This window comes from Lutra lutra, chromosome 1 (assembly GCF_902655055.1).
Source record: "Lutra lutra chromosome 1, mLutLut1.2, whole genome shotgun sequence".
NCBI classification, from domain to species: Eukaryota; Metazoa; Chordata; class Mammalia; order Carnivora; family Mustelidae; genus Lutra; species Lutra lutra.
In genome coordinates this window covers 220,334,771-220,361,753 of record NC_062278.1, presented here as the reverse complement: position 1 = coordinate 220,361,753, position 26,983 = coordinate 220,334,771, and the positions used below count along the sequence as shown (strand labels likewise).

At 56.7% G+C, this 26,983-nt stretch overlaps 2 protein-coding genes across 7 annotated transcripts in view; one reads left to right on the top strand and one right to left on the bottom strand.

Annotated features, from left to right (window-relative positions):
* Positions 1–1,176: 1,176 nt before the first annotated feature.
* UBXN6 (UBX domain protein 6) lies at positions 1,177–11,864 on the bottom strand. Of its 2 annotated transcripts, none has more exons than XM_047705828.1 (10): positions 11,672–11,864; positions 8,621–8,784; positions 8,104–8,291; positions 7,311–7,439; positions 4,209–4,306; positions 3,578–3,653; positions 2,548–2,632; positions 2,103–2,453; positions 1,852–2,000; positions 1,177–1,327 (listed from the first exon to the last, which is right to left on the bottom strand). In XM_047705828.1, exons 1-10 carry the CDS (start codon positions 11,752–11,754, stop codon positions 1,199–1,201), a joined length of 1,452 nt encoding a protein of 483 aa, XP_047561784.1. In that variant the 5' UTR covers positions 11,755–11,864; the 3' UTR covers positions 1,177–1,198. The 2 variants fall into 2 exon arrangements, with proteins under 2 accessions (XP_047561784.1, XP_047561793.1); XM_047705837.1 differs by having other exon boundaries at positions 8,227–8,291; positions 11,672–11,862.
* A 635-nt stretch (positions 11,865–12,499) lies between these two features.
* Positions 12,500–26,983, top strand: part of HDGFL2 (HDGF like 2) — a 27,758-nt gene continuing 13,274 nt past the window's right edge. For 3 of the 5 annotated variants that reach the window (XM_047705806.1, XM_047705796.1, XM_047705786.1), the window contains exons 1-3: positions 19,121–19,288; positions 22,118–22,194; positions 22,298–22,436. In XM_047705806.1, the coding sequence (XP_047561762.1) occupies positions 19,217–19,288; positions 22,118–22,194; positions 22,298–22,436 (288 nt within the window). In that variant the 5' untranslated portion in view covers positions 19,121–19,216. Of the gene's footprint in view, positions 12,596–19,119; positions 19,289–22,114; positions 22,195–22,297; positions 22,437–26,983 lie in introns of those variants that run through there. The other 2 variants (XM_047705813.1, XM_047705817.1) reach the window with 2 other exon arrangements.

The window sequence follows — 26,983 nt, the reverse complement described above, 5'->3', positions numbered from 1 at the left end:
CCAGATGGGAAGCAAAGGTATGTAAGGGGGCTTCTTGCCGGCTGGGGGGGCTACAAGGTGTTTTTGATGGTAAAATCACATTTGGGCCTCAAACTTCCAAGTCTGTCACTGAGCTGGCAGTGGCCAGGGGACTTGCCACCACAGGCCTTTCTCTCTGCAGAAGAGGAGAGGGTCTGGAAGGGGCCAGCCTAGGGAGAAGGGAGGGGACAGTCCAGGTGAAGTCAAGGGCATCTCCCCAGGGGACACGTGACCAGGGCCAGTGCCTCCTGGGCTCCATGCTCAGCTTCCATTATCACTTCCTACAGCTGCTGGACCACATGGCTGCCAACTTGGCTTAAAACCACACTTGTTCCTATGGTTCTGGGAGTCGGAAGTCTGCCATGGGCCTCACAGGTCGGAAACCAGTGTGGGCAGCGCCAGCTCCTAGAAGCCCAGGAGGGGGGACCCGCCTGCCTTTTGCAGCTTCCAGAGGTGCCCATGTGGACTCGGGGGCCACCCCGCAGCCTCCTACCTCCTTCCAGAGGTGAGGACCCCTGTGGTGACACTGGGCCCACCTGCCTACCCAGGACACTATGGGTGTCCCCAACCACAGGCACAGCCACTTTAATCCTATAAAGTAACCACCACAGGGACTGGGGCTGAGGACGGGCTTCCCGTGGGGACCTTGTTCTGCCCCCCCGCCCCACCTCCCCCAGGGTCCACTCGGGGCTCCTGTGCCGGCAGCCCAGTAGCCACTGCTTCAATTCAGCACCGGGGGACAAGTCTGATGTCATTTATTCGGGTTCGTAATTCAGTAACCACAGAACCGTGTCCTGACAGGCCCTGCATCTCTCTCTGCCGCTGTCCCCAGCAACTGCTGTCCCAGCAACCCCGTGGCTCAGCATCAGGGCCAGCCGTGGCCACCTGGGCCACAGCACATGGAGACGGGGCCCGTGCTGCAGGCCTACTCTCCTGCCCAGGGGCTCTGTGAAAGGTACAGTGGCTGCCTCCCGAGAGCCCTCTCCGGGTGGCAGTCCCAGGCATGTGTCACAGCCCGCCAGCGCTCCTCCCTGTGCCTGCAGTGCTCTCTGGGCCAGGGCAGGCACTTCCAGGGGAGTGGGGGACCCTGGGAGGAGGGAGACTGCGTGGGGGGCTAGTGGTGGAGGAAGCAGGAGAGCATGAGACACCCACGCAGGCTGAAGCCAACCCTGCTTTTATTTCACGAGAGCTTCTCGATGGCCGCCAGGAGCTCAGGTTTCAGAATAGATGAGTCTGGATCAGCCCCCGCGGCCTTGATGTCCTCGAGCACGGCTGCGTCCCACGAGAAGGTCAGGAGGGCCGAGGGCACCTGCGGTGGGGTGAGAAGCCTCAGCCGCACTCCGGCCTCTCTGTCCTGGGAGTCTCTGCACTCATTTCCTGGTGCTGGGGCCAGGGCCACGCTCACTCTGGGCAGCTCCACTCCGGGGACCACACACAACCAGCCCATTCCCATGGACTCGCCAATCTCAGGAACTCAGGAAGTCCCTCCAGTCTTCCCATGGGAGGGTCTGACAGCCGCCCCCCCCACTTCCTCCTCAGGAAGGCCCTCACATGGGATCCATCTGCATTGGTTCTCCTTCTCAGAGAACTCTAACATGCCTGCCCTGTTCCCACTCTCTAGGTGGGAAACTGAGGCAGAGAGACCTCACTTGGGGACACACCACACGTCCACGGGAAGGTGGGACTTGAACCCAGGGGCCCAGACTCCTGGGCCCCACACCACCCACTGCTGAAAGTGGCCCCCCACCCCGTGGGGGTTTGTGTGGGCAGGAAAACCCAGAGACGCACCCTGGGCCGCCACCCCCACCCCCACGCAGGGAGCCCGTCACCCACCAGCCCGCACTCGTTGAAGGCCAGGCTCTCGTCCTCTGACAACCTCTGCCCGCCGGAGGCCAGCAGGTCAAAAGGCAGCCAATCGTTCCGCAAGGCCTCCCGCACGAACGCATACAGCGCGGCCACACGCTCCCGGGCGTAGAAGGTCCCTGGGTGGGCGGGACAGTGGGGCCCCGCGGTCAGCAGGAGCACCGCCGGGGAGCATCCCGGGGCCCACCCCGCTCCCGCCGCTGCGGCCCACGGGCGCACACCCTGCAGCAGGCAGCCGTCGGGGAGGCGCACGCGCAGCAGAGTGTAGGTGTACTTGCGCAGCTCGCGCTGCTCCTCCCGCTCCCGCATGGCCTTGGTCCGCAGCACACTCAGCCGCTCCACTGCCTCGGACCTGAGCCTCTGCTCCCGCTTGATCTCCTCTGCCGTGAGGTTGTAGAAGTCCCCGGGCAGCTCGAACTGGGAGGCCATGGGCGAGGGCCGGAAGAGCCGGCGCTGGCGGGCCAGGGTGGCCCGCACGGGCTCAGCGACCAGAAGCTGCTCCTTGTGCCTCTGCAGGCTCTGGGGCTGGGCCAGGACGCCCTCACTCAGCACGTAGAACTCCTCGGGGCCCTCTGGGGTACACACAGAGGTCACTCTGCTGCCGCGGGGTGAGCCCCCGCCACCCCTTCTCCCTGCACAGCCAAGACCCCGCTCCACCTCCCTTACCCTGATCAGGAACTGGAAGCAGTGCCTTCTGGAAGCCAATGGCCTCAAAAAACTCATGGGTCCCTTCCAGGCAGTTAATGCGCTCCTAAGGGAGTGCAGCCAGAGGTCACACAAGGTCCCAGGGCCTCCGGGAGGCCACTAGCCTCACTGACCACCCTGCCCAGCTCCCAGGTCTTGGAGCGACAGCCAACCGGACGAACCCACCGAAGCCGTCCCCAGAGTGGGGCATGAGCACACTCGCCGCAACACGGGCTGCGGGGCCGCCACTAGCGGCTCGCAGAGGAGGCTGAAGGGCCAAGGGACAAGCAAGAGGACCCCAGAGGTGGGGGAGACCGGCTGCGTGGGATGTGGGGGCAGGAAGGGGGCCGGGGGCAGCCACGGCCACCAGAAGTCAGCGGCAGGCACCCTGCCAGCGGCACAGCTAATGGCCACGGCGGTTGGACCCCGCGATTTCTCCACAGAAACCCCAAGTCTGCATTTATGGGAGAAATCTCACCAGTGCCCATGGCATCCCAACATATCCAAATGACAGTCGAAACCCGCCAGGGTGGTGGGGAGAACAGACAACATAGACCCGTGATGCACGACCCGTGATGCACGACTCGTGTTCCTGAAGCCCTGGGGCCCTAGCCGCCCCCTGCTGCCCGCCCTGCCCCCGCCACCCCTGTCCCAGCCCTCCAGCCCCTGGTTCCGGCAGCCTCCCCTACACACATGTGCGTGTGTGTGTCCGTGTGTGTGTGTGTGCGGGCATGTGCGTGCATGTGTGTGTACATGGTGTGTGCATGCGTGTGCGTATGTGTGTGCGCGCGTGCATGTGCGTAGTGTGTGCATGCGGGCATGTGCGTGGTGTGTGCATGTATGTGTGTGTGTGTGGTGCGCGTGCATGCATGTGGTGTGTGCGTGCTGGTGTGTGCATGTATGTGTGTGCGTGTGGGCGTGTATGTGGTGTGTGCGTGCACATGCATGGTGTGTGTGTGGTGTGTGCGTGCATGCACACGGCCCGGCCACATCCCACCATGGGCAGCCTCACCTGGAACACTCGGTTCTGCAACTTGATCTTCCTGTATTTCTCCTCCTCGGGGTGCAGGCAGATGTTGTCCAGGTACCTGAGGGAGAAGGGGGGGTCGGAGCTGACAGTCCTACATGGCCTCGTGCTAAGACGCACCCCGGAGGGCCCCCCGTGAAGCCCACCCCCTGGGGTTGACAGCCCCCACTGCTGCCCCCGACACAGCCCACCCGGGACCGTTCCCGGGCCTCCCCCTTGGTCCTGTTTCCCCGAGGACACCCACACACACAGCAGTGGGGTGCGGCAGACAGAGCCAGAATAAGGGACCACGGAAGCCCCCAGGGCCCCTGGGGCTCACGAGCTACAGGGACTTCCTGGCATCCTTCCTCCCCCAGGTCTGTTCGAACAGATGAGGGGAGTGAGGGGGGACCCTTCACTCCTCTGATAATCCCAAAGGAAAGCCAAGGCTGGGACCCCCTCACTTGGTAAACCCCTTCCTTTTACAGACAGGTAAACTGAGGCCTCTGGAAAGGGGCTTGGGCAGGGAGTGCAGGGTGGGGCCTGGCTGTACTCCCGTGCTCCTTCCAGGCTCCTCCAGGAGGCTGCGGTCTGGGATGGGGGCAACACCCTGATGGGAGGGCAGCTGCCCGCTCACTTGGCAATGGTGTCCACACCCAGCTTCACCCGGTCCCGGTCTTTGTTGAACGTGTGGATCTTCATGATGGAGGCAGCCACGGGGTCCGTGGAGAAGTGCTGGGAGGAGGACAGGAAGTGCATCAGGCACGCTTCCCTCCCCGCAGCAGCCCGGTCTCACTACTCAGGTGACATCGGGTGACAAAAGTCCCCTGGGAGGCCAGGAGCGTTTCACTGAAACAAACTCAACTGTGCGTTTTCAGCAAAGGAAGAGAAGAAGAGAGCCCCGCTATACTCCGGCCTGGACCTCGTCCTGCCTGACCTCTAGGGAAGAGGGTGCGTCAAAGGTCAGATGATGCCACCTCCGGGGGTCCATTGGACAGACCTCTGCTACCCGGTTTCCCAATTTAGTTGTCAGGGTGGCACAGAGGGGACAGAGACATGGACCGGCAGAAAAACCTGTCTCCAGATGAGAGGGGGCATGCTCTCAGGACGAGGCCAGGCCTGCGTGACCTCCCAGACACCCCCCGAGGACGAGCTACTGCTCCAAATACTGCTCTCGGGGGTTTCCAGGTGCAGGGCCTGAGGGTACACAAGGAACAAAGGAGCAGAATGTCCAGAAAGGAGCCAAACCCATACAGGAATCTGCTTTGTGATCGAGGCAGATTTCACAGCTGTGACCAAAGAGCAGGTGTGTTCCATCACAGGGGTTTGGGGGTTCAGGAGAAGCTGGTAGCTATCAGGGAAAAGAGCGCTGGCTTCATGCCTCATGCTGGACAGGGTGAGAGCTTCTAGTCAGATTCAAGTGTTTTTTAATGGATCAAAGTTTTAAACATTAAGTAACAAAAAGCAAAACAGAAAAGCACTAAAAAAACCATGCAAGAATCATTTTAAGGGGCGCCTGGGTGGCTCAGTGGGTTAAAGCCTCTGCCTTCTGCTCAGGTCATGATGCCAGGGTCCTGGGATCGAGCCCCGCATCGGGCTCTCTGCTTGACGGGGAGCCTGCTTCCTCCTCCCTCTCTGCCTGCCTTTCTGCCTACTTGTGATCTCTGTCTGTCAAATAAATAAATAAAATCTTTAAAAAAAAAAAAAAAAAGAATCATTTTAATTCCCAAGCGGGGAAAGCCTTTCTAAGTGTGCCACAAAACCCAGAAGCCATAGGACCAACACATTTAATTACACAAATCAAAAACCTCCACGTAGCAAAGCTACCACGAGCACAATCTAAAAGTAAAAAACTAGGGGAAAACATGCACGATTCATGTTACGGGCACAACACCAATTTCCCTAATATATAAGAAGTGCCCACAAATCAACTTCAGAAAAAGCCCAGGGGCACCTGGGGGCTCAGGTGGCCAAGCGTCCAACTCTTCTTGGTCTCAGCTCAGGTCGTGATAGAGTTGTGGGGTCACCCGAACCGGCCTCTGCACTGGGCATGGAGCCCACTTTTTTTTTTTTTTTTTAAGATTTATCTGTTTGACAGAGAGCAAAAATGAGAGAGCGCACACGCACACGCGGGAAGAAGGAGCTGCAGACTCTCCACTGAGCGGGGAGCCTGATGCGGGGCTTGATCCCACACCCCTGGGATCACAACCTGAGCCGAAGGCAGATGCTTCACCCGCTGAGCCCCCCAGGCCCCCCAGGCCCCCCAGGCATGGGGCCTAACTAATAAATAAATAAATAAATAAATAAATAAATAAATAAAAGATCCAACCATCCAACAGAAAGACGAGAAAGAGACACATTCTCTTCTGAAAACACGGCCAACCTGAACCAAAGTGAAGGAAATGCACATTAAAACCATCCCGAGGGGCGCCTGGGTGGCTCAGTGGGTTAAAGCCTCTGCTTTCGGCTCAGGTCATGATCCCAGGGTCCTGGGATCGAGCCCCGCATCGGGCTCTCTGCTCAGCGGGGAGCCTGCTTCCTCCTCTCTCTCTGCCTGCCTCTCCACCTACTTGTGATTTCTGTCAAATAAATAAATAAAATCTTTAAAAAAAAAAAGAATTGATTTAAAAACAAAACAAAACTATCCCGAGATATTTTCACCTGTCCATCCGGGGGAAGACAGAGCATCTGCAACCCCCACAGGGACAGTGTGGTCACCGTGATCTGGGAGGGCCGCTGGCGGAGCGTGAGTGGTGACAGCCCCTTGGAGGTTCAGCAGCGGCTGCTGTCCGCACCCCACGCACGCGTCCACGCAGCGCTCCCTCCTGCCTCGGGACTGACCATGGCTCTGCGTCACGTCACTGTTCCCACTAGGACAGGACACACCGGCCATACGTCCTCAGCAAGGAGCTTTCTAAACAGCTACAGAACTTATGTCAAGTTGCTAACAGTGCAGAACTGTCCCTCAAATGGTTCAGAAAAAACTAGAAAGGGGTGACAGGACAAATGCAGAAAAACATTAATGCCTGTGAACTCGGGGTAAGGCGCGGCAGATGCCCCCGTCCTCACCCCTCAGTCTTGCGGGCACGTTTGGTGACACGGGAGGGGGACAGCAAGGAGACAGATAATGAGGGCTGCTCATCAGCGGGCCTTAAAATAGGGAGATTAGCCTGGATTATCCGGTGGGTGCAGCGTAATGTCGAGGTCCCTTCAAGGGGAAGAGAGGAGAGAGGCGGCCTCAGCACAACCCGGGCCTGGCGCGCTGGCTATGAGGATGGAGGGAGCCACCATGGACAGCTTGGAGGCCAGACAGGGCCGGGCCGCATTCCCCCTGGAGCGTCCAAAAGGAACTCGGGGCCGCTGCCACCTTGACTCAAGCCCAGTGGGACCCGTTCCACGCTCCTAGCTTCTAGAACCAGGAGGGAACACGTGCCGTCTGAAGCCACCGGCTTCGTCAGAGTTTGTCATGGCAGGGACAGCAAACTCAACCTGGGGGAAGCGGGTGTGGGGTTCGACAGCTGCACCTACCTGGAACCTCTCTCTAGAAAGGGCCCGAAACCACTTAGAGCGGGTCGCCTACAGGAAGGGAAGGCGAGAGGCGGCTTCTCTTCACCCACCCTGGGGCACTGGACATTTCGTACTCCACGCACACACTCCCTCTCCAGAGACAACACACACACCATCCATGCAGACCCGAGCCACCCAGCTCCCTGGGGCGGGACCTGGCGCTGCCACTCACCGAGAGAATGGCCTCTTTGATGTGGGCATCCCGCTGGTCCTTCCTGAGCGTGGCCCCGGTGAGCGGGCACGTGAAGCACACGCCGGGCACCGCCAGATGGGCTGAGCCCTCCTCTTTGGCCTTGGGCACCTGGGTGGGGGGTGCATGCGGCTGAGCCCAGAGCCACCACGCCGCCCCCTCTGTGGGTTGACACTGGGACAGTCCGGCCCCACACTGCAGCCCTGCAGAGCCCACCTTCAGCTCTATAAAATGGCTTAGTGGGGCCAGCACAGAACCGAAGGACGGGGGAAAGTGTGGGGGGACAGAAAGTGGGGGGCGGCTCTGGACGCGGGGCCAATGCTCTGCAGCGGCCCTGCTCATGGTTCCCCCATCTCATGGGAGGCGGCCAGCGGGCGAGTCAGGAGTCACCACACCCTAGAGGAGTCCCGACTGCTCTCCGGACCTCCGTCCCTAGGCACTGTCTAGGGCCTCTTCCATTCTAAAACTCAGTGAGAGCCCCAGTGTCAGGCTGCTCAGAACACCCTTTCAGCCAAGCTCGCCTTTAAAGCCCACCTCCCCCAGGAAGGCGTCCCTGATGCCACTAGTCTCCGAACAGTCCTCCCAACTCCCCGGAAAACAGCTGAGGGCAGGAGTTGAGTGTGATAAGGTCCCAGTCAACCCTACCTTCAACCACAACCTGCTCCCACCATCCCAGGTGGGGCTCCCCACACTGCCTTTGTGTACAAGGCCAGAGATGACCTCCGGCCACCCTGACTTCTCCTCTGTATCCCCCACCCCAGCACCGCACGCTTACAGCCCCAGGGCTGGACCCCTGGCTCGTAATGAGGAAATGGCCAATTAGACCAACACAGGCAAGAACCAGCTTCCTGCTCCAGAAGGCCCCGCGGGCGTCTGGCTGCCGTCCGGACGTCTTTACCGTGTTGCTTCCTGGGGCCTCTGTGCTCCCGCTGACAGTCGCTTCAGCTCGAAGTTCCTTTCTCACTGGAGATGGGACAGAGACAGATGGGTTGTAAGCCCTGGTGTGTCCCCAGGCACACATCTCCAAGACAAAGACCAGAGAGGGTCAAGATCTAATCCATCCTCTCCTCGGGTCCCCCTGCCTGAGCCACCTCCTGCCACCCCTGGGATTCCCCTGATCGCCGGATGACAACCCTGTCTCGGCTCCCTTCTCCCCTCCTCAGCCTTCCAGACTGCAGCACCCTTGTGCCTTTCTGCCCTGTACCCCCTCCAACGACTTGAGACTTCAGAGTCCCCAAAGTTGCTGGTCCCGTAACTATTTCCACCCTGGGCCAAGCACAGGCCTCACTCACCCTGGTTGCGGATGGACTCCTGCGATGTGGGGCCCCGGGCCCTGGGCTGCTTCTGTTCAAGCCGGGCCAGGGCCGCTGCGGCCGCCATCTGGGCCTCATCCGTGGGTCCCTGACGGGCTTGCCGCAGTGCTGGCTGGGTGGGCTTTTCTTTGGGGGCCCTCTCCCTGGGGACAGGCAGAGGAAAAGTCAGGTGACACGGGGTCAGACAGAAGAGCCTCTGTCTCTCTTCCACTTCTACACCATCGGACAGACCCCTTCCTCTTTCTCCAGGGGTCACCTGCAGCCACTAGATGGTTCTAACACAGAAGAGCCCCAGGAGGCAGACGGCAGGTCTGCTCCCAGCTCTGCCCCTGAGGGCGAGTCCCGCATGAGCCCAGGCCTCAGGGTCCTGGCAGCTCAACAGGGGGACCGCCAGCCAGCCCACACGGGCCGCCACTACACCATTGCCCTGTGAGAAGTTACCATTGCCCTGAGGAACTGAGGAGACTCAAAGCTCTCACTCCTCTCCTCCATCCCTCCCTAGCAAGACCAACCCTGCCAGTCTGTGGAAGCCAGGCGCTGCAGCTTCATGAGTAGGCACCTACTATTTGCCTCACAGTATGTCAGGTCACAGGGCAGGGGCTGGGTCTGCTCTTGTCTCCACCTGCGGAAACTAGCCCAGGACGCATGCTCCCAGGTCCACAGGGCACAGAAACGATCCGGCCTTCCCCTGCAGAGAAGCCCGTCCCCACACCCTACTCTAATTCACCTGCCTCGCCTCCTTCCCTCAAGACCCTCTCCAGGTGCCAGGGCTTGGAATTATCTGTACTACATCCCCAGAACTTTCTAAGCAGCCAAGGCTCTGGGTTCCTGGCCTCACTCCTCCTGCCCTGCTCAGAGCCACGGATGGCCTGATTTTTGTGTCCCAACATCTCTGGGACCTGCTTCCTGCCCATCCCTGCCCCTCTGTCCACAACTGACAACCTCATGTTGAAGAAAAGATGAATCACACACCCCACCCTTGCCCCATGTGACATTTAGTTCTATCAAAACACCATTTTCAAAACACCTTACTCTCCCTCTTGAAGGCTCCATGGGGCAGCCATAGGGAACCTTTTAAACCTAAGCCAGAGCTTGTCACTCCTGCACCAAGCCTGTCCACCACATGCACAACACAGTCCTAAAGCCTCCCCGACCTGCAGGCCCTTCACATCTCCCAATCTACTCTGCTTTCCTGCTGTTGCTCCCAGAGGCCCAACTGGCTCCTACCACAGGGCCTTTGCACTTTCTACACTTTCTGCTAGGAATATTCTGTCTGCATGTGGGATGAGGAAAGAAGGTCTGGGAGCAGCCGGGGCTGCTTGGGGGGTGTGTGGTGTGGTGTGTGTGTGTGTGTGTGTGTGTGTGTAAAGACTGATTTTTCACATGGCTAAACTTCTCCGGCTCTTGGCTTAGATGTCTCCTTCCCAGAGAGGGCTTCCAGGATGACCTAACAGTCCCCCAAATCACTTGCCATCTCCTGACCCAGCTTATTTTCCCTCACAGCTCTGAGTACCACTTGATCTCTCACCACACATGTGCTGGTTTATCTGTTCATACCTCCCCGCTGGAAGCTGAGCCCTGAGACAGCAGAGACCTTCTCTTACCCATTAAATCCATGACAGCCCTTGTCACACACCCTGAGCCCCCAGTCTTGCCCAACGGTGTCACAGAAGCCCGGATCTCCATGCTACTTCCCTCTTCTGTCCTCCCAGGCCTCTTGTCTTGAGACTTCAGTCATCACCCACACGGTCCCTGCCTCCTCCCCGTCACACTCAGTCCCTGCTGCACCAGCCCCACCTCTGCCCAGTACTTGTAGAACAAATGAATGGACCCTCTTGTCTGGTCCACCCCCTCTCCCTAGCCCTCTCTTAAGCTGCCCTCCTCACTCAGGCTCCCAGGACCTGATTCAGTCTACTGGGCTTCCCTCCCTGACTCAGGAACTTGGCCCTAGTGGGCCTCCTTCGTCCCACTCTCAGGAACCCCCAATCCCCACGACAGATGCCCTGAAGTCATGTACCCACTCTACCTCACCCACCCCTGCTGCCTCATGATTCCCCTCCTGCAGCCTCCCTGCCTCTCCGCCTACCTCTCACTGCCGCCCTCTTCACAAACCCTTCCATTATTCCCCACAGACCCCACCACACAGAGCTGACATCTTCAGCCACTCCTCTTCCTAGACCCCACTCAGTCCCCAAAGCCCACGCCCCCTCTACACTTCCTTTGGTCTTCCCAGCCCACCATAGCCCTCCATCTTCTGCCCTCCCCTGAGTCTCCAGACTTGCCCCTGGCCCTTCTCTTCCCTGAGTCCTCCCCAGACGTCCACAGTGGCCTGGATGAGCACTCCACTGGCCTTCCCTCTTCTCCCCTCTCCTTCCAGGTCCCCCTCAGGACCTCCCATCTGACTCAGCCTTCGCCCACAAGGTCCCCATCTCTTCCCCAGATGCCTCCAGCTCCCCACCTCCACCATCACCCGCCTCCATTTCCCTCCCAGACCTCCCTAAGCCTCTCCGACCCCCGCGCCCCCAGTCCACCGAGACCTCTTCCAACACCGCCTCAGGCTCCCTGGCCTTAATCACACTTACCCAATCCTCCCTCACGCTCCAGAACCAGGGCCCAGATCCCTACCGCCATGGATGATACGCCTCCCCACTCTTAACGACCCCAGCTGTACTCACTTCTTCAGACTGTGTGTGCAATCTCCGAATACCTAGATTCCCTAGGTGATGCCCTTCTGGGGCCCCTTTACAGCCCACATACTCCCCTACGGTTTCTCCAGTGACCCCCAACTCTGCACCCCGCCCCCTAGCCCCCGCCTCCAGCCCCGCCCCCTGGGGCCTCGACCCCCCCCCCCCCGCCCCGCCCCCAGAGGCTACCCCTCCCCTTGCTCCCACCGTCGCCCCCCGGTGCCCCGCCCTCAGAGAGCTCTCCCCACCCCCAGACGCTAGGACTCCCCTCCCCGCCCCTAGCCCTCTCTGGGCTCCCCCTCCCATGCTCGCCCTCGGATCTCAAGCATCAGCGCCGGTCACGCACCCCACGGACTCCGTGAGCTTCTGACCAGGTCCCGCGCTCTTGAACTTGATGTCAGCTTTGATCTCCTGGAAGAACTTCTTCATGGTGGCGGCGGGCCCGGCGGCAGGGGGCCGCGGGGGGCGGGGGGGGGGCCGCAGGGCCCAGTCGGGGTGGGGCCGGCAAGAGGCAACAACCGGAAAGAAAATACCTTGCTGCCGGAAGTCCCGCCTTCAAGAGGCCGCCCACGTGACAATCGGCCGGGGGTGCCTCTCTAGCTCTCCGCGCCTCGCTGGCCCGTGGCAGCCGCTCTGCACCCCCGGGCCGGGTCTCTGCGCTTTTTCCGGACTCGGTTGCCAGGGGCGACGAGCGCGCTTCCGGCTGGAAGCTACGCCGCGTTCCCTGCACAGCTTTCCCCAAAGCGGTGGTCGGAGAGGGTGGGACCGTCCCGCGGAACTTGGTCCTGACCTTTTCCCTGCGCGAGAGCCTTCCCTGGCTATCCCACGCAGTTCAGTGTGGGGGCGTTCAGGGCCGTGGTGACCGTCCCGGTGCCCGGCGCTGTGGTTCTCTCGGGCACACGTGCTGGGGGCGCGGGAGAGGGCGTACGAGCGAGGGCCTGGGGACCCACGGGGGCGCATCCCTACGGGGTCTGGGCCAAGGCGCTCTAAAGTCATCTTCACAGGATTTAGGAAAGAATCCAGTGCAGCCCAGACAAAGCTTGCGGAGCTTTGGTTTCCTGCGAAGTGGGCCCAGGACCGGCATCCCCCTCGTCTACCCCATTGTCAGGATGCCGTGAGAAAGCTTTCAAGAAATGTCAGACGTTGCAATGACTTGCTCTCTGCGTACTGAGAGTCGGCCCTGTACCAGCGGGGAAGCACACACAAATTCCCCGACCTCGAAGCCCTCATGGAGTTTCCGATGGGGCTGGGCAGACAGAGAGGCGAGAGTAGGTCTGGGGCCGAGTGGATGGTGTTAAGCGCTAGAGAGAGAAGGTGGACGCTGGGAGCAAGGGAGGGCGGCTGGGGACGGTTTGCAACATCACCTAAGAGGGGAGCCGGCGCAGGAACGGGGGGCATTTTGAGACCGCGGGGGGAAATGCGGTAGTGTCTGGGCATCAGATGATAATAAAGTAGCTGCAGTTGCTTTTTTTAGGAGTGAGAGGGGCGCGGCAGTAGCTTTGGTTCATCTGGGTTTTGTTTTTTCTCTTTTGACTCCTTTCCTCCGTTTCTACCAGCCCCCGCCTCAGGGAACCCACCCATGGGCTCTCCATATCTATAAACTTCCTGGGGTTCTTTGTGTTTCTTCTTTTTAAAAAAAATTTTAAAATATTTTATTTATTTGACAGAGAGATCACAAGTAGGCAGAGAGGCAGGCAGGAAGCAGGCTTCCTGCTGAGCAGAGAGCCTGATGCTGGGCTCCATCCCAGGACCCTGAGACCATGGCCTGAGCCAAAGGCAGAGGCTTTACCTCACCGAACCACCCAGGCACCCCTCTTACTTTCTTTGTTTAGATTCCACGTATGAGAGACATCTTATGGTGTTTGCTTTTCTCTGCCTGACTTGTTTCACTTAATGCCCTTGAGGTCCATCCATACTGTCACGAATGGCAAGATTTCTTTTTTTTTTTTTTTGGCTGAGTGATATTTCATCATATATCCATACCACCTCCTCTTTATCCATCCGTGTCCTTCCATGCACACTTGGCTTGTTTCCATAGTTGGCCATTGTGAGTCGTGCTGCAAGAAACATGGGGGTTGCACACTTCTTTTCGAATTAGTGTTTTTGTTTTCTTCAGATACAAGTGTAACTGTTGGGTTATGATACTAATTTTTTTTTAATTTTTAAGAGATTTTATTTATTTATTTGACAGCAAGAGAGGTACAAGCAGACTTCTGGGCTCAACCGACTGAGCCACACATGTGCCCCTGGTACTTCCCTTTTTAATATTTTGAGGGACCTTTATACTGTTTTTCCACAGTGGCTCTACCAACTTACATTCCCACAAGCAATGCATGAGCGTTCCTATCTTGCCATATCTTTTTTTTTTTTTTTAAGATTTTATTTATTTATTTGACAGGCAGAGGTCACAGAGAAGCAGGCAGAGAGAGAGGAGGAAGCAGGCTCCCTGCTGAGCAGAGAAGCCGATGCGGGGCTCTATCCCAGGACCCTGGGATCATGACCTGAGCCAAAGGCAGAGCTTTAACCCACTGAGCCACCCAGGTGCCCCATATCTTGCCATATCTTTACTAACACTTGTTTCTTGTCTTAATAATAGCCGTCTTAACAGGTATCAGGTGATCTTTGTAATTTCAATGTGCATTTGCCTAATGATTAGTTGATTACCTTTTCATATACCTGTGGGCCATCTATATGTTTTCTTTGGGAAGATGTCTTCAGATGGAGGAAGGAGCCCTGAGCTGAGGAAAGCAGGCAGCTTCTAGAAGCTGGGAAAGGCAAGGAAACAGATTCTCCCCTAGAGCCTCCAGAAGGAGCACAATTTCACAAACACATGGATTTTAGCTCATTGAGACACTTTGGATTTCTGACCTCCAAAATGGTAAAAAATCAATTTAGTTTGTGGTAATTTGTTCCCTCAACAGGTAAGGGCGCCTGGGTAGCTCGATCAGTCAAGTGTCTGCCTTCAGCTCAGGTCATGATCTCGGAGTCCTGGGAATGAGTGCCACATTGGGCTCTCTGCTCAGTGGGGAGTCTGCTTCTCCCTCTCCCTCTGCTGTTCCCCTGCTAGTGCTCTCTCTCTTTCTCTCTCAAACAAATAAAATCTTAAAAAGGTTATAAAAATAATAATGTGGCCTGGAACATATTGGCTGCTCAATAAATGTTACTGATTTTTTTAACTTATTTTTATTTATTAAAGATTTTATTTTTAAGTGATCTCTACACCCAAGGTGGGGCTTAAAACTCATGACCCTGAGATCAAGAGTCACATGCTCTATGGACTGAGTCAGGCTGGCCCCTGTAAATGTTACTTACTCTTGTACTTGGCTAAATGGGTGGTAAATATTTCCTCATGATAGTCCCCTAGCAAACCAAGTCTGCAGCACACAGTAGGGGCTCAGGCTGCCTGCTGTTTGGAGGGGGGTGTTTCTTGCCGTTCTGCGGGGTCAGTGGTAGCTCCCTCTCTAACTTGCCTGTTCTGGCCCACTGCCAGGCCCCGTTTCTTAGGGAACAGTAAGTAACCTCACCTCCCCAGGTGATGACTAAGGGCTCAACCATTGTCTTCATGGGCCTCTGATCTGGCAGGAAAACATGGATCCTCTCCTGCCTCCTCCTGCCACTTTGGGGGGCCCTCCCCACCTTCTGGGAGCAAGCTGGCCCCAGCTTTCACCAAAGCTTCATCATTTCCCAGCTGCTCAATGTGGCTCAATGAGGTCTGGGCAGGGAGTCTGGTTTTCTGCCCTGGTTCAGGGTCTGGGGGAAAAGCATGCACAGAATCAGGAGGGCTTTGGAAAGGGGGGCCCACAGAAGTGGCATTTGAGCCCCTGGACTCCATGTCTCACTTCAGGCAAGTCATGCCCCCCTTTGGGCCTCAGGCCTCAGTCTCTCTATACCTAATTCAGGACCCTCCATACCATCTTCTTCATTCCTTTTTCAACTTCCACACTTGGTCCCTGTGTGATTTAGCATATATAAGATACAGGACACCCCAAGAGATCTGAATTTTTTTTTTTAAGATTTTATTTATTTATTTGAGAGAGAGAGAGAGAGAAGCAGACTCCGGGCTGAGCAGGCAGCCCGATGTGGGACTCGATCCTGGGACTCTGGGATCATGACCAGAGCCAAAGGCAGCCACTCAACTGACTGAGCCACCCAGGCACCCTAGATCTGAATTTCAGATAAAAAAACAAATACTGGGGCGCCTGGGTGGCTCAGTGGGTTAAGCCGCTGCCTTCGGCTCAGTTCATGATCTCAGGGTCCTGGGATCGAGTCCCGCATCGGGCTCTCTGCTCAGCAGGGAGCCTGCTTCCCTCTCTCTCTCTCTCTCTTGTCTGCCTCTCCGTCTACTTGTGATCTCTCTCTGTCAAATAAATAAATAAAATCTTAAAAAAAATTTTTTTTCTAAAAAAAAAAAACAAAACAAAAAAACAAATACTTGGGGCACCTGGGTGGCTCAGTTGGTTAAGCGTCTGCCTTCGGCTCAGGTCATGATCCCAGGGTCCTGGGTTCCAGCCCTGCATCAGGGTCCCTGCTGAGCAGGGAGCCTGCTTCTCCCTCTCCCTCTGCAGCTCCAGCTCTCTCTCTCTGTCAAATAAACAAATAATCCTAAAACAAACAAACAAAAAAACCCAAATACCTGAATGGTATCTATATAACATTGAGTTACAATTTTAACCATTTTAAGGAACTATGAATTAGGTATTTCTTTTTTCTCTTTTTTTTTTAGATTTTTATTTATTTGACAGACAGAGATCACAAGTAGGCAGTGAGGCAGGCAGAGAAAGAGAGGAGAAAGCAGGCTCCCCGCTGAGCAGAGAGCCCAATGCGGGGCTCGATCCCAGGACCCTGGGATCATGACCTGAGCTGAAGGCAGAGGCTTTAACCCACTAAGCCACCCAGGCGCCCCGAATTAGGTATTTCTATTGGATGTTATTTATTATCAATTATATTTTTACAGTGGTAAATATACGTAGAATTTACCCTTTCAACCATTTTTACCTGTGCAGCTCGATGGCATGAAGCACACCACACGATCCTGCTGTCACCCCCACCCTCTGTCTCCAGAACTTTCCATCTCCCCAAATGGAGACTCTGTCCCCATGAAGCACGGATTCCCCACCTCCTGCCCCAGCCCTGGCTCCCACCATCTCTTCTCTGTCTGTGCAGTCGGGACTCCTCTGGAGACCTACTGGGAGTGGAGTCCTTCAGGATATGTCATTTGCCTCTGGCTTATTTCATTGAGCATAACGTCTTCAAGGTTCATGCATGTTGTTGGACGTGTAACAAATAATTTTCTAGCATAGGTATGTCACAAATATTGCATGAGCCAAACAGAACATACTTACACTGACTGAAAAGGTATTTGTTGTGTATCTGCGATTTAGATTTAATTGGACGTTCTGAATTTTATCTGACAATTCTAACTTATAGCTCTTCTCGGCCCGAGAAATCATTTTTATTTTTATTTTTTTTTTATTTTTAAAAGATTTTATTTATTTGAGAGACAGAGATCACAAGCAGGCAGAGAGGCAGGCAGAGAGAGAGGGGGAAGCAGGCTCCCTGCTGAATCCCAGGACCCTGGGATCATAACCTGAGCTGAAAGCAGAGGCCCCAACCCACTGAGCCACCCAGGTGCCCCCCGAGAAATCATTTTTAGACAAAGGTTTGTTGATAAATAATTCACATACCCTAAATTTCATGTTCTAGTGATACAATTCAAAGAATTTCATTTTATATTTGCAAAGTAGTAAGACCATCACCACCACCTAAAACATTTCCATCACCTGCAAATTCATACAAATACTGCCCTTTGTATGAAATTATAAATTTAACTCTGGATTCCTAACCCTAGATCAAAGTAACTACTTTTGTCTTGAAAGATTTGCCTTTTTTGGACATTCCATCAAATAGCGTATGATGTTGGAGAGTGTGTGACCTCTTGTCTGGCTTATTTCACTGCCTCTCGTGTTTTGGGGGCCCTTCCAGGCGGCGGTGTGTGTCAGTGCTGCTTTTCTTTCCATTGCTGACTAGTGTTCGTTGCAAGGATATAGCACATTTGTTTTATCCACTCACGTATCAATGGACACTTGGGTCTTTCTGCTTTTTGGCTGTTGTGAATCACGCTGTGATGACTATGACTGCACAGCTTTTTGTGGGGAGTGTGTTTTCATTTCCTAGGGTCATGTGGTTAAGTCTACGTTTCACTTTTTAAAAAAGTCTTTTGCAGATGTATTTCACATGCATAAGGATGTATCTTGAGACCAAAGTATTATCTTTGTACCCTGTGATCAGATCTCTCCAATGTTTTCCCAAGAAGCTAAAATAAAAGCCAGACTGTTCACACCCGTTCCCAAGGCACTAGAAAAGATCCTCCACGGACCCACTCACTTGCTCCATCCTCTCTGGCTCACACGTTTGCATTTGCTATCCCCTCCACCCTACGTGCCTTCTCTGTATCCACTTCACTCCACTGGCCCATCTTTATTGCCCTGCGAGTCTCTAGAGTCTCTACCTAAATTACCAGCCAGAAAGCCCGCCCTGGCCCCTCCCCGACTTCTCAGCATTTTCCTAAGCACTCTGGCTCTTTTACCTCGAGTTCCTACCAAGGGTCACTAGAATGAAGTTAACAGGGGCGCCTGGGTGGCTCAGTGGGTCAAAGCCTCAGCCTTTGGCTCAGGTCATGGTCTCAGGGTCCTGGGATCGAGCCCCACATGGGGCTGCTTAGCGGGGAGCCTGCTTCCCTCTCTCTCTGCCTGCCTCTCTGCCTGCTTGTGATCTCCGTCTGTCAAATAAAACCTTTTTTAAAAAGAAAAAAAAAAAAAAAGAGCGAAGTTAACAGAGGAGGTAGCAGCATCTAGTGCTCCCAGTATTTCCGACGGCCAGGCTCAGTCCACAAAGCTTTAGGGATGATGAGAGCACTTAAAACGTTTACGCCCCTCTAGGATGGGTACCGTTACCAACCCCATTTTATAGGTGGGTACACTAAGGCACAGAGGTTAAGGAATTCAGCCCTGCGGGGTGAAAACACATTTTCCTGGAATGAACAGGCATATCGGGTGTCTTGCGGCTCTGGCAGCCGGTGCTCAAAACCTTTCGCGGAGTGAAGAAAGGAACCCCCAGCGCACTCTGTGGCTGTTTACCCCAAGAACTCCCCCACGCCCCGCCCCTTCACCGAGCCCCGCCCTCGGGCCGGCAACGGCGCGTCCCTATTTTGAGTTGAACCTCCATCACTTTATCCAATGGCGAAGAGCTGCGTAAGCCCCGCCCCCCATGGTAGCCAGTGCCTGCTCCCTACCTTGAGGCCTTCTGGAGTGGTAGCCAACCGGCTCCCGGGAGCGGGAGGCTTTCTGTGCTCCGCCCCCTACACGGAGTAGGCCTTCTTTCAGTGGTGGCCAATGACCTGCCTCCTACTTAAATCCCTCCTTCTGTGGCCGTTCGTTGCCCGCCCCTCGGTCCTAGGCCCCGCCCCTAAGCCGCCTGGCCATCCGCCTCACCACTCCCTGAAAGTCTCCGTTTCCCTCCTCCCACCTTTCCCCTTTCACCTCCCATAACCTCCGCCCCGCTCCCATTAGGCCTCTGGGTCACGCCCCTTGGATCTACCCGTTACCCAATCCCGTTAACTTGCTCTGCTCCAACCCCTCTTCTCATTGGTCCCCGTGCGCCTCTATCCCCCGCACGTGGTCCTGAGCGACGGCACTACCCGCCCGTGAAGGCCGGAGGGCGGGACTTCCGGGGGCGCGCAGTCCAATAAGGACGCGCCGGCCCTCTGCCCAGGAGGCCGCCCCCGCCCCCTCGGCGCCCCGCTCCCGCCCCCGGCTTCGCCTCCCGCTGCCGCCGCCGCCGCCGCTGCCGCCGCCACCGCCGCTTACTGCGGCCTGGGCTTCCCGCCGCCAGCATGCCGCATGCCTTCAAGCCCGGGGACTTGGTGTTCGCCAAGATGAAGGGCTACCCGCACTGGCCGGCCCGGGTGAGGCCGCGCGGGAGATGGGCCAGGCAGGGGGGGTGGGGCAGCAGGGGCCCCGGGCCTGAGGGATCCTTACAACAGAGGTCTGGGGGTCCCCGGGCCTGAGGGACCCGCGCAGCGGGTCCTGGGGGGATCCTGGGCCTGAGGAAGCCCGCGCCGGGGGCCTGGGGGTCCCGGCGCCTGAAGGACGCCGCGCTTGGGTCTGGGGGTCTCAGCGCGTGAGGAAGTCCGCGCGGGGGTCTGGGGTCCCGGCGCCTGAGGGAGGCCGCGCCGGGGGTCTGGGGGTTCCGGCCCCTGAGGGAAGCCTCACCGGGGTCTGGGGTTTGGGGGCCTGAGAGAGCCCGCGCGAGGATCTGGGGGTCCCCGGGCCTGAGGGAAGCCGCGCCGGGGGGTCTGAGGGTCCCGGCTCCTGAGGCAAGCCGCGCCGGGGTCTGCGGTCCGGGGGCCTGAGGGAAGCCGCGCTGGGGGTCTGAGGGTCCCCGCGCCTGAGGGAGCCGTACCGAGGTCTGGGGGTCCCCGGACCTGAAGGAGCCCGCGCGGGGGTCTGGGAGTCCCCGCACCTGAGGGAGTCCGCGCCAGGGTCTGGGGGGTCCCCGGGCCTGAGGGAGTCCGTTCGGGGGTCTGGGGGTCCCCGGTCTTGAGGGGCTCCGCGCTGGGTTCTGGAGGTTTCCGCACCTGAGGGGGTCCGCGCCGGGGTCTGGGGATTCCCGGGCCTGAGGGGCTCCGCGCCGGGGTCTGGGGGTCCCCGGACTTGTGGGAGACCGCGCTGGGGGTCTGGGGTCCCCGCACCTGAGGGACCCCGCGCAGGGGTGCGGGGGGCCGCGGGGAGATCCAGAGCCAAGGGAAGTGGGGTTTGAGAGATCTGGGGCCTGAGGGGGCAGGGTTCAAGTTTGAAGGAGGTGGTGGTGTGAGGAGAGAGGAGGAACATGGGGCTTAAGGAGAGGAATCCCACTGATGGGAAGGGGGTGCGCGGCCTGAAGATGTCAGGTGGGGCCCCAGGCAGTGTGCGAGAGAGGGCTGGAGAGCGGTGCAGGAGGGGAGAGGGGTTGAGGGTTGAAGCTGAGGGGGTGAGGGGAGGGTAGATGCCGCGGGGCTGGGGGGGCTGTGTTCACGTGGTCGCTGAAGCGGAGAGGACTTATCTGATAATGTGGGGTGTCAGGGACCAGAGCTTGGAGTGAGACTTGCTTAAGGGACCCTGGGAGCTGGTGCCCTTATGAGGACCCCCTCCCCCGTCCTCTGGTGGAGAAGGCCTGCTGGGTGTGAGATTGAGAGAGATCTCGGAGTGGTCCTCCCTGACTCTTGTATCAGATCCTTTTCGGGCTCAAGCCCAAAAGAGAGAGCATCTGAGGGAAGAGGTTGAGCCAAGGGGACTTTGGGGATCCAGGGTAGAAGATGAGATCCAGGGGACATAGATGGTTTGAGGGGTGCCGGTCTGGCGGGGTCTTGAGGGTGGAGGTCCCAGAGAGCGCTTTTCCAGGCACTATCCCGGGTAGGCCCATGCGGAGGAGGGAGCTGGGGTTGTCATCCCCAGGTCTTGGGAATAAAGCTGCCCCAGGACCTAGGCTGGTGGAATATGCATGACAGGACTGAAGGAATTTGGGGGGATGGGGGGTGGGAGGCCCAGGCAGCAGCAGGGGGCATGGGAAGGATGAGGCTGGAACTGAGGCCATGCGGGAGTTGCCTGGCAGTATTGCGATTTCAGCCCCGCTCCCTACTCGTTGGAGCCCCCCTCCCTCAGGGTGGGAGTACGGATCAGGGCATCCCACAGAGCTGGGGGTCTGGGTGCAGACAGGCTGCCACAGCAGGCCGGGAAGGGACACTGACCAGGCCAGCAGTCCTGACAACCGTTGGAGCTGGTGCTGCCGCTAGGATACCTGAGCCTCAGGCGCAGAGGCGGGTCCGTGGTGAGGCCCAAGCGAACGCCCGGCCGGGAAGGCGTGGCAGGCTCGTTCTCAGGAGGTGAAGTTTGGGGAAGGTTCTGTGCAGCAGTGGGATGCTTGGGATGGATGCCTCATGCCCCCAACCAAGGACTTTGAAAAGTAGCCCAGAGAGCTGAGGAAGGAAGCTGGGTGAGGGGGACGGGAAAGTTCCAGTAGCCCCCAGGCATAGTAGAGGATGGGAAGAGATTAACGGGGACCAGAAAACTCACTTTAACCTGGTTTGCTCAGGCTTATTTTTGGGGGGGACTCTAGAGCCATGAAACTTTCCGTGCACTTCCCTTCTTTTGAGTGTACCAGCTTCCCCCGTCCTCGTTACCCCTTCCTGGCAGCTCTCGAAGCCCGGAACATTTCCAAGCACCGGATTGGAAGTGAAGGGGCTGCTAGCCTCCTGTGGGGAGGTGACTGACAGCTGCCGGGGCCCATGGGCCTGTAGGGAGAGGGTGGGACTTCCTGGATGCTCAGGGCCTGTCTCCTGCAGCCCACCCCCCACCCTCTGCATCTTTGGAGCTGCCAGCCACAGCTTCTGGGAGACCAACCACCCGATCGCCTTTTTGTGGGAGGGGTCCCGTGGGAGGGTCCTGGGAGTGTGGAGAGGCTGAGCTTGCCCCACCTGCTGGCTGCTCAGGGCACCATATTTAGCTTTGATCAGGTGAAGCACCTACCCTGGAGGCAGAGAAAACACTTGGGGGGGGAGGGGACAGGTATGCACTGCGGGGGGGTTTCCTAGAAGAATGCAGATGCCTAGCTGGAAGGTGATGTGTCTCCCTCAGTCAGAGGCTCCCTTCCTCCCAGCATGGCTTACCCCAAGTAACTTAGCTGATTTCTTGGTGATTTCCTGGGTCAGGGGGTGAAGGTGTCCCCCAGCCACGCCCTGACCTGCCTCTCACTGCAGATCGATGATATCGCCGACGGTGCTGTGAAGCCCCCGCCCAACAAGTACCCCATTTTCTTCTTTGGTACACACGAAACGTAAGTTTTTGCAGGTGGAGCTTGATTTTCCCACCTGGTGCCTCCTGGTGCCTCCTGGGTGGCCTGACTCACCTGGGACTGGCCCCATGGTTCCTTTCTCCAGAGCCTTCCTGGGACCCAAGGACCTGTTTCCTTACGACAAATGTAAAGATAAGTACGGGAAACCCAACAAGAGGAAAGGCTTCAATGAGGGACTGTGGGAGATCCAGAACAATCCCCACGCCAGCTACAGCGCTCCTCTGGTGAGTACCTGGGGATGGAGAATGACCGATGTGGCGTCTCTGGAATCCAAGTCATGTCTGGCGCTTGGCTACATTGGGCGCCACAGGTGGTCTCAGATTGTCTCATAGGAAAGGAGCAAGGGTTCAACCTCCTTGGCACTGCTGACCGTTCTCTTTCGGGGTGTCCTGGGGCGTCCTGGGCACAGTGGGGTGAGTAGCATCCCTGGCCTCACCTGCTCCGTGCCAGTAGCACCCCACCCCCCAAAGTCGTGACCACCATACACGTCTCCAGACATAGATGAGTACCCCTGGGGTCATGGAGGGCTGGAGGGCCACCCCTGGTGAAACCCAGTGCTTACAGTTAGCTTGGATTTATAATAGCATTTCTATGGCTCTTAAAAAACCTTTTGTTTTCTTAGAAAAAAAGTTTTTTCTGTCAGTGCGTGCCTCCCTTCCCCCTTACTGCCAGATTTTAGCCTTGAGAAGAGGCTGTGGTTGGTCGATGTGAGAGTTCTTGCATAGATGGGAAAAAAGTGCGAAGAACCACAGAGATGACATCTCAGTGCCAAATCAGTGTCAGGAAATGTTCAGGGAAAGATGTCATTCAGAAGAGTCGAAGTGAAATTCGTGGGAAGCTTTGGAAGGCTGCAGAAAGGTGGCAGAAAGCTACCTTGCTCTGGGCATTTTGGAAGAGATGCAGATGAGGGGAGGCTGGGCTGGGGTTCTCTGCTCTGCTCTCAGCCAGCGTGTTTTGGATCTCTGCAGGAGGCACAGGGACCCAGACTAGTCTGGCTTCAGGAGGGGTGGCCGGGAGGTTGGCTGGGAGGCCACGCCGACTGACTGCAGGGGGCAGAGCATCCTTGCTGGGGGAGAAGAGGGCCTGCGCCTGGCCTGTGGGGAGGGATGCAGGAGGCGTGGAGAGGGTCTGGTGTGTGTGAGCTCAGCCACCGCCGACCCAGTAGGCACTGCTCTGCGGCGGGACCGGCAGTCCGAGATGAAGCAGTCCCACTCCTGGCCTCCTGGGAGCTCACGGTCTGGGATTCAGGGTTTATCACCAGATGTTTCTTGAGTGCTGAGGGTTTGGCAGCCCCTTCTCAGGGGGCGAGGCTCACGTTTAGTGGATGTTGGTGGTGGTCTGCTTTTACCTCCTCAGATGGGTCTGGGAGAAGGAGGTCCCCCCCGTCCCACTTCTGCTGCCCACCGTGTCTCCTGGCTTTGTGGGTGAAGGGGTTGGAAGGTCTTCACGACAGTTGGTTCTGTGTGATCCTTTTCTGGCCCTGGCTCAAGTGCTGTTGGTTACGTCCTAAGCTTATTACTGCTGGTGAATCATCACACCATTTAATATTTATTGCACGCCCACGGCTCGCTAAGTGCTGTGTAGATGCCCGCCCTCGAGGAAATAAACTCAGAAATGATACAGCCTTGACATTAAACTGGCCTGACACAGACTCCCCAGGTTGAGAAGTAGCTGTTAAGTGTGAGAGCTTGTCTTGCTGGAGTCTATGGCTCCAAACCGGACGTCTGTTTAAGATGCGGATTTGGGGGCCCCACCTGCGGAAGTTTGGCTTTCGGGGGCTCAGGCCTGGGACCCCTGAGGTGTTCCTTCCAACGCATCAGCCTAGGCATCAGCCTAGACATTTCTGATGGAGCCAGGCCGCAGGCACGCTTTTGGAAGCAGCTCTGTCCGGGTACCTGAGCGGTCTCTTTGCTCAGCCTTCAAGTTTCTTGTGGGAACACAGACTTGCGGTACAAAATTGAAAAGATACAAAGGTGCGTAGGGATAGTGGACAGTTGGCCCTGCCTCCTGGTCACTCTGCTGCCATGTCCTGTCAGGATAACCGTAGCTGCTCTTTTCTTGTACATTCTCTGAGGTTCTGTATTCATAATGAAAACTACGCAACTTTTCCTTCTAAGGCATAGAATTCTAAATTTTGCCTATTGTCTTCCAAAATACATCTTTTTTTTTTTTAAAGATTTTATTTATTTATTTGACAGACAGAGATCACAAGTAGGCAGAGAGGCAGGCAGAGAGAGAGGAAGGGAAGCAGGCTCCCTGCTGAGCAGAGACCCCGACGTGGGACTCGATCCCAGGACCCTGAGATCATGACCCGAGCCGAAGGCAGCGGCTTAACCCACTGAGCCATCCAGGCGCCCAAAATACATCTTTTAAAAAATAAATATTTTTGGGGGCGCCTGGGTGGCTCAGTGGATTAAGCCGCTGCCTTCGGTTCAGGTCAGGATCTCAGGGTCCTGGGATCAAGCCCCACATCGGGCTCTCTGCTCAGCAGGGAGTCTGCTTCCTCCTCTCTCTCTCTCTGCCTGCCTCTCTGCCTACTTGTGATCTCTCTCTCTGTCATAAATAAATAAAATCTTTAAAAAAAATAATAAATAAATATTTTTAATAACCTCTACACCCATCGTGGGTCTCAAACTCATGATCCCGAGATCAAGAGTCGCATGCTCTACTGACTGAGCCTGCCAGGCGCCCCAAAAATATATCCTGAGTGTTGGTTTGCAGGCAGAGAACAGACTCATTCTTTCCGATAACCTTAGCTCAGCTGGTTCTTCCTCTAAGAGGGGACAGCAAGCCCTGTTTCCGCATCTCCTTGCCGAGGCGGGAGGTAGAAAGTGGTATCTGAGTGTGGTTCCAGCTTCATTGTCCTTTGGTCCACACAGTAATCCTGAGAGTAGCCTGGGCAGGTAGCATCTTTCCCATTTTCCATATAAGCAAACTGAGGCCCAGAGGGACCCACTTAGAATCTGAGACCTCTTAGACCTAGACCAGGGTTTTTCAACATTTATGGCTACATCATTTTAGGGCGGGGTGGGAGGGGGTGCTCCTGGGCACTGTGGAATGTTTAACAGCATCCCTGGCCCCCACCGACTAGATGCCAGAAGTGCCCCAGTTTTGGCAGCCTCAGATGTCCCTAGGAATTGCCAAATGCCTCCAAGAGAACAAGAGTCATTTCTGGTTGAGAACCATTGACTTAGAAGGATCCTAGAAATGTATGCTTGTCCCTCGATAGAGGAAAAGGGACAGGGACCTGTGCACGGTTCTCAAGTTGGTGAAAGGGAGCTGGGGCTAAAGCCCAGGCCGGAGGAGGGCCCCGAGAATAATCTCTACCTTGGGTCTCGGGTTAAGAGCCCTGTGGTATGAATGTCGGGACCTGGCTTCGAGTCCTGGCTCTAGCACTTGCTTACTGTGAGCCTTGGGGCACCGCATCACCTCTCTGAGCCTCAGTCTCCTCATTAGAGACGAGGGTCCTGGTAGTGTCAGCATCTCACAGGGTTGCTGGGGGAGCCCTGTAAGCAAACGGCACAGTGCTGAGCAGCTGATGAGATGCTAGTTGGGAATGAGGCCAGGCTGAACCTGACCTTCCCTTTCTACCTCAGTCACCCTCTTGATCCATTAAGGCAGTGAGAGAAACGAATGCTCAACCCCCCTCACCTGACCATCGGACTTGGGGTGGTTGGAGGTTGGCTGGCTCTTGACCTTTGTCTCCTGGTTCCTTTCTCTACCCCATGCTTCTCTTGTGTGGACCGGATTTCTCCAAAACTAGTTAGATCCCATGGCCTGACCCCAGGAGATCCACAGTTCCTGGCTTTATCTGCAGGCATAGGGTAGGGCCAGTCACTTACCTTCCCAGAGAGTCCGTTTTTGCAATTGTGGGACAGACCCGTTCACCCCTGCTACCTGGCTGCCCCAGCCACCTGGGCAGATGTGAGGGGCACGAGTTGGACCCCAGTGAGTGGGGAGCTTGGCAGAAGCAAGAAGGGGTTATATCTATTAATTTATTATTTTTAAAGATCTTATTTACTTATTTGATAGAGACACAGCAAGAGAGGGAACACAAGTAGGGGAAGGGGCAGAGAGAGAAGCAGGCTTCCTGTCGAGCAGGGACCCCGATGCGGGGCTCGATCCCAGGACCCTGAGATCATGACCTGAGCTAAAGGCAGAAGCTCAATGACTGAGGACCTTCAGGTGCCCCAAGGAGGGATTTTTTTTTTTTCTTTTAAAGATTTTATTTATTTATTTGACAGAGATCACATGTAGGCAGAGAGGCAGGCAGAGCAGGGGCAGGGGTCTGAGGGAGTAGGGTCCCTGCTGAGCAGAGAGCCCGATGCGGGGCTCGATCCCAGGACCCTGAGACCATGACCTGAGCCAAAGGCAGAGGCTTAACCCACTGAGCCACCCAGGCGCCCCTAGGGGTTTTAATTAGCAGTAGCTGTGCCCAGTGGCCCGGACTTAGAGGCTAAGACAGACCTGGCTGGCCTCCCTCCTCTGTCACATCGTTGCTGTGATCCTGAGCTCTCGCTCCACCTTTTTCTCGGCCGCAAAATGAGGGTGACAGTTTGTACCTGGTGCACCCAGAGAGAGATGCGGAGCTTGGGGCTGGGGATTGCCCCAAACCAGTGTCCGCTCTTGCTGCCATGAAGCCGATCCTTCTGCAGAAGAGCCGTGGGCCTCGTCACTTGGCCTCCAAGCTGCTCTGCTACCCCCGCCATGGAGAACGGGTCATGTCTCCCTGCTCCCTGCCGGGGCTGCTGTAAAGAGAACCCACACCCTG

Coding starts and splice junctions, on each gene's coding strand:
- UBXN6 (XM_047705828.1), bottom strand. CDS start 11,754: ATGAAGAAGTTCTTCCAGGAGATCAAAGCTGACATCAAGTTCAAGAGC. Junction 8,785..11,671: donor AAGCTCACGGAGTCCGTGGG/GTGCGTGACCGG, acceptor GCCTGTCCCCAG/GGAGAGGGCCCCCAAAGAAA. Junction 2,001..2,102: donor CGACGGCTGCCTGCTGCAGG/GTGTGCGCCCGT, acceptor CCGCCCACCCAG/GGACCTTCTACGCCCGGGAG.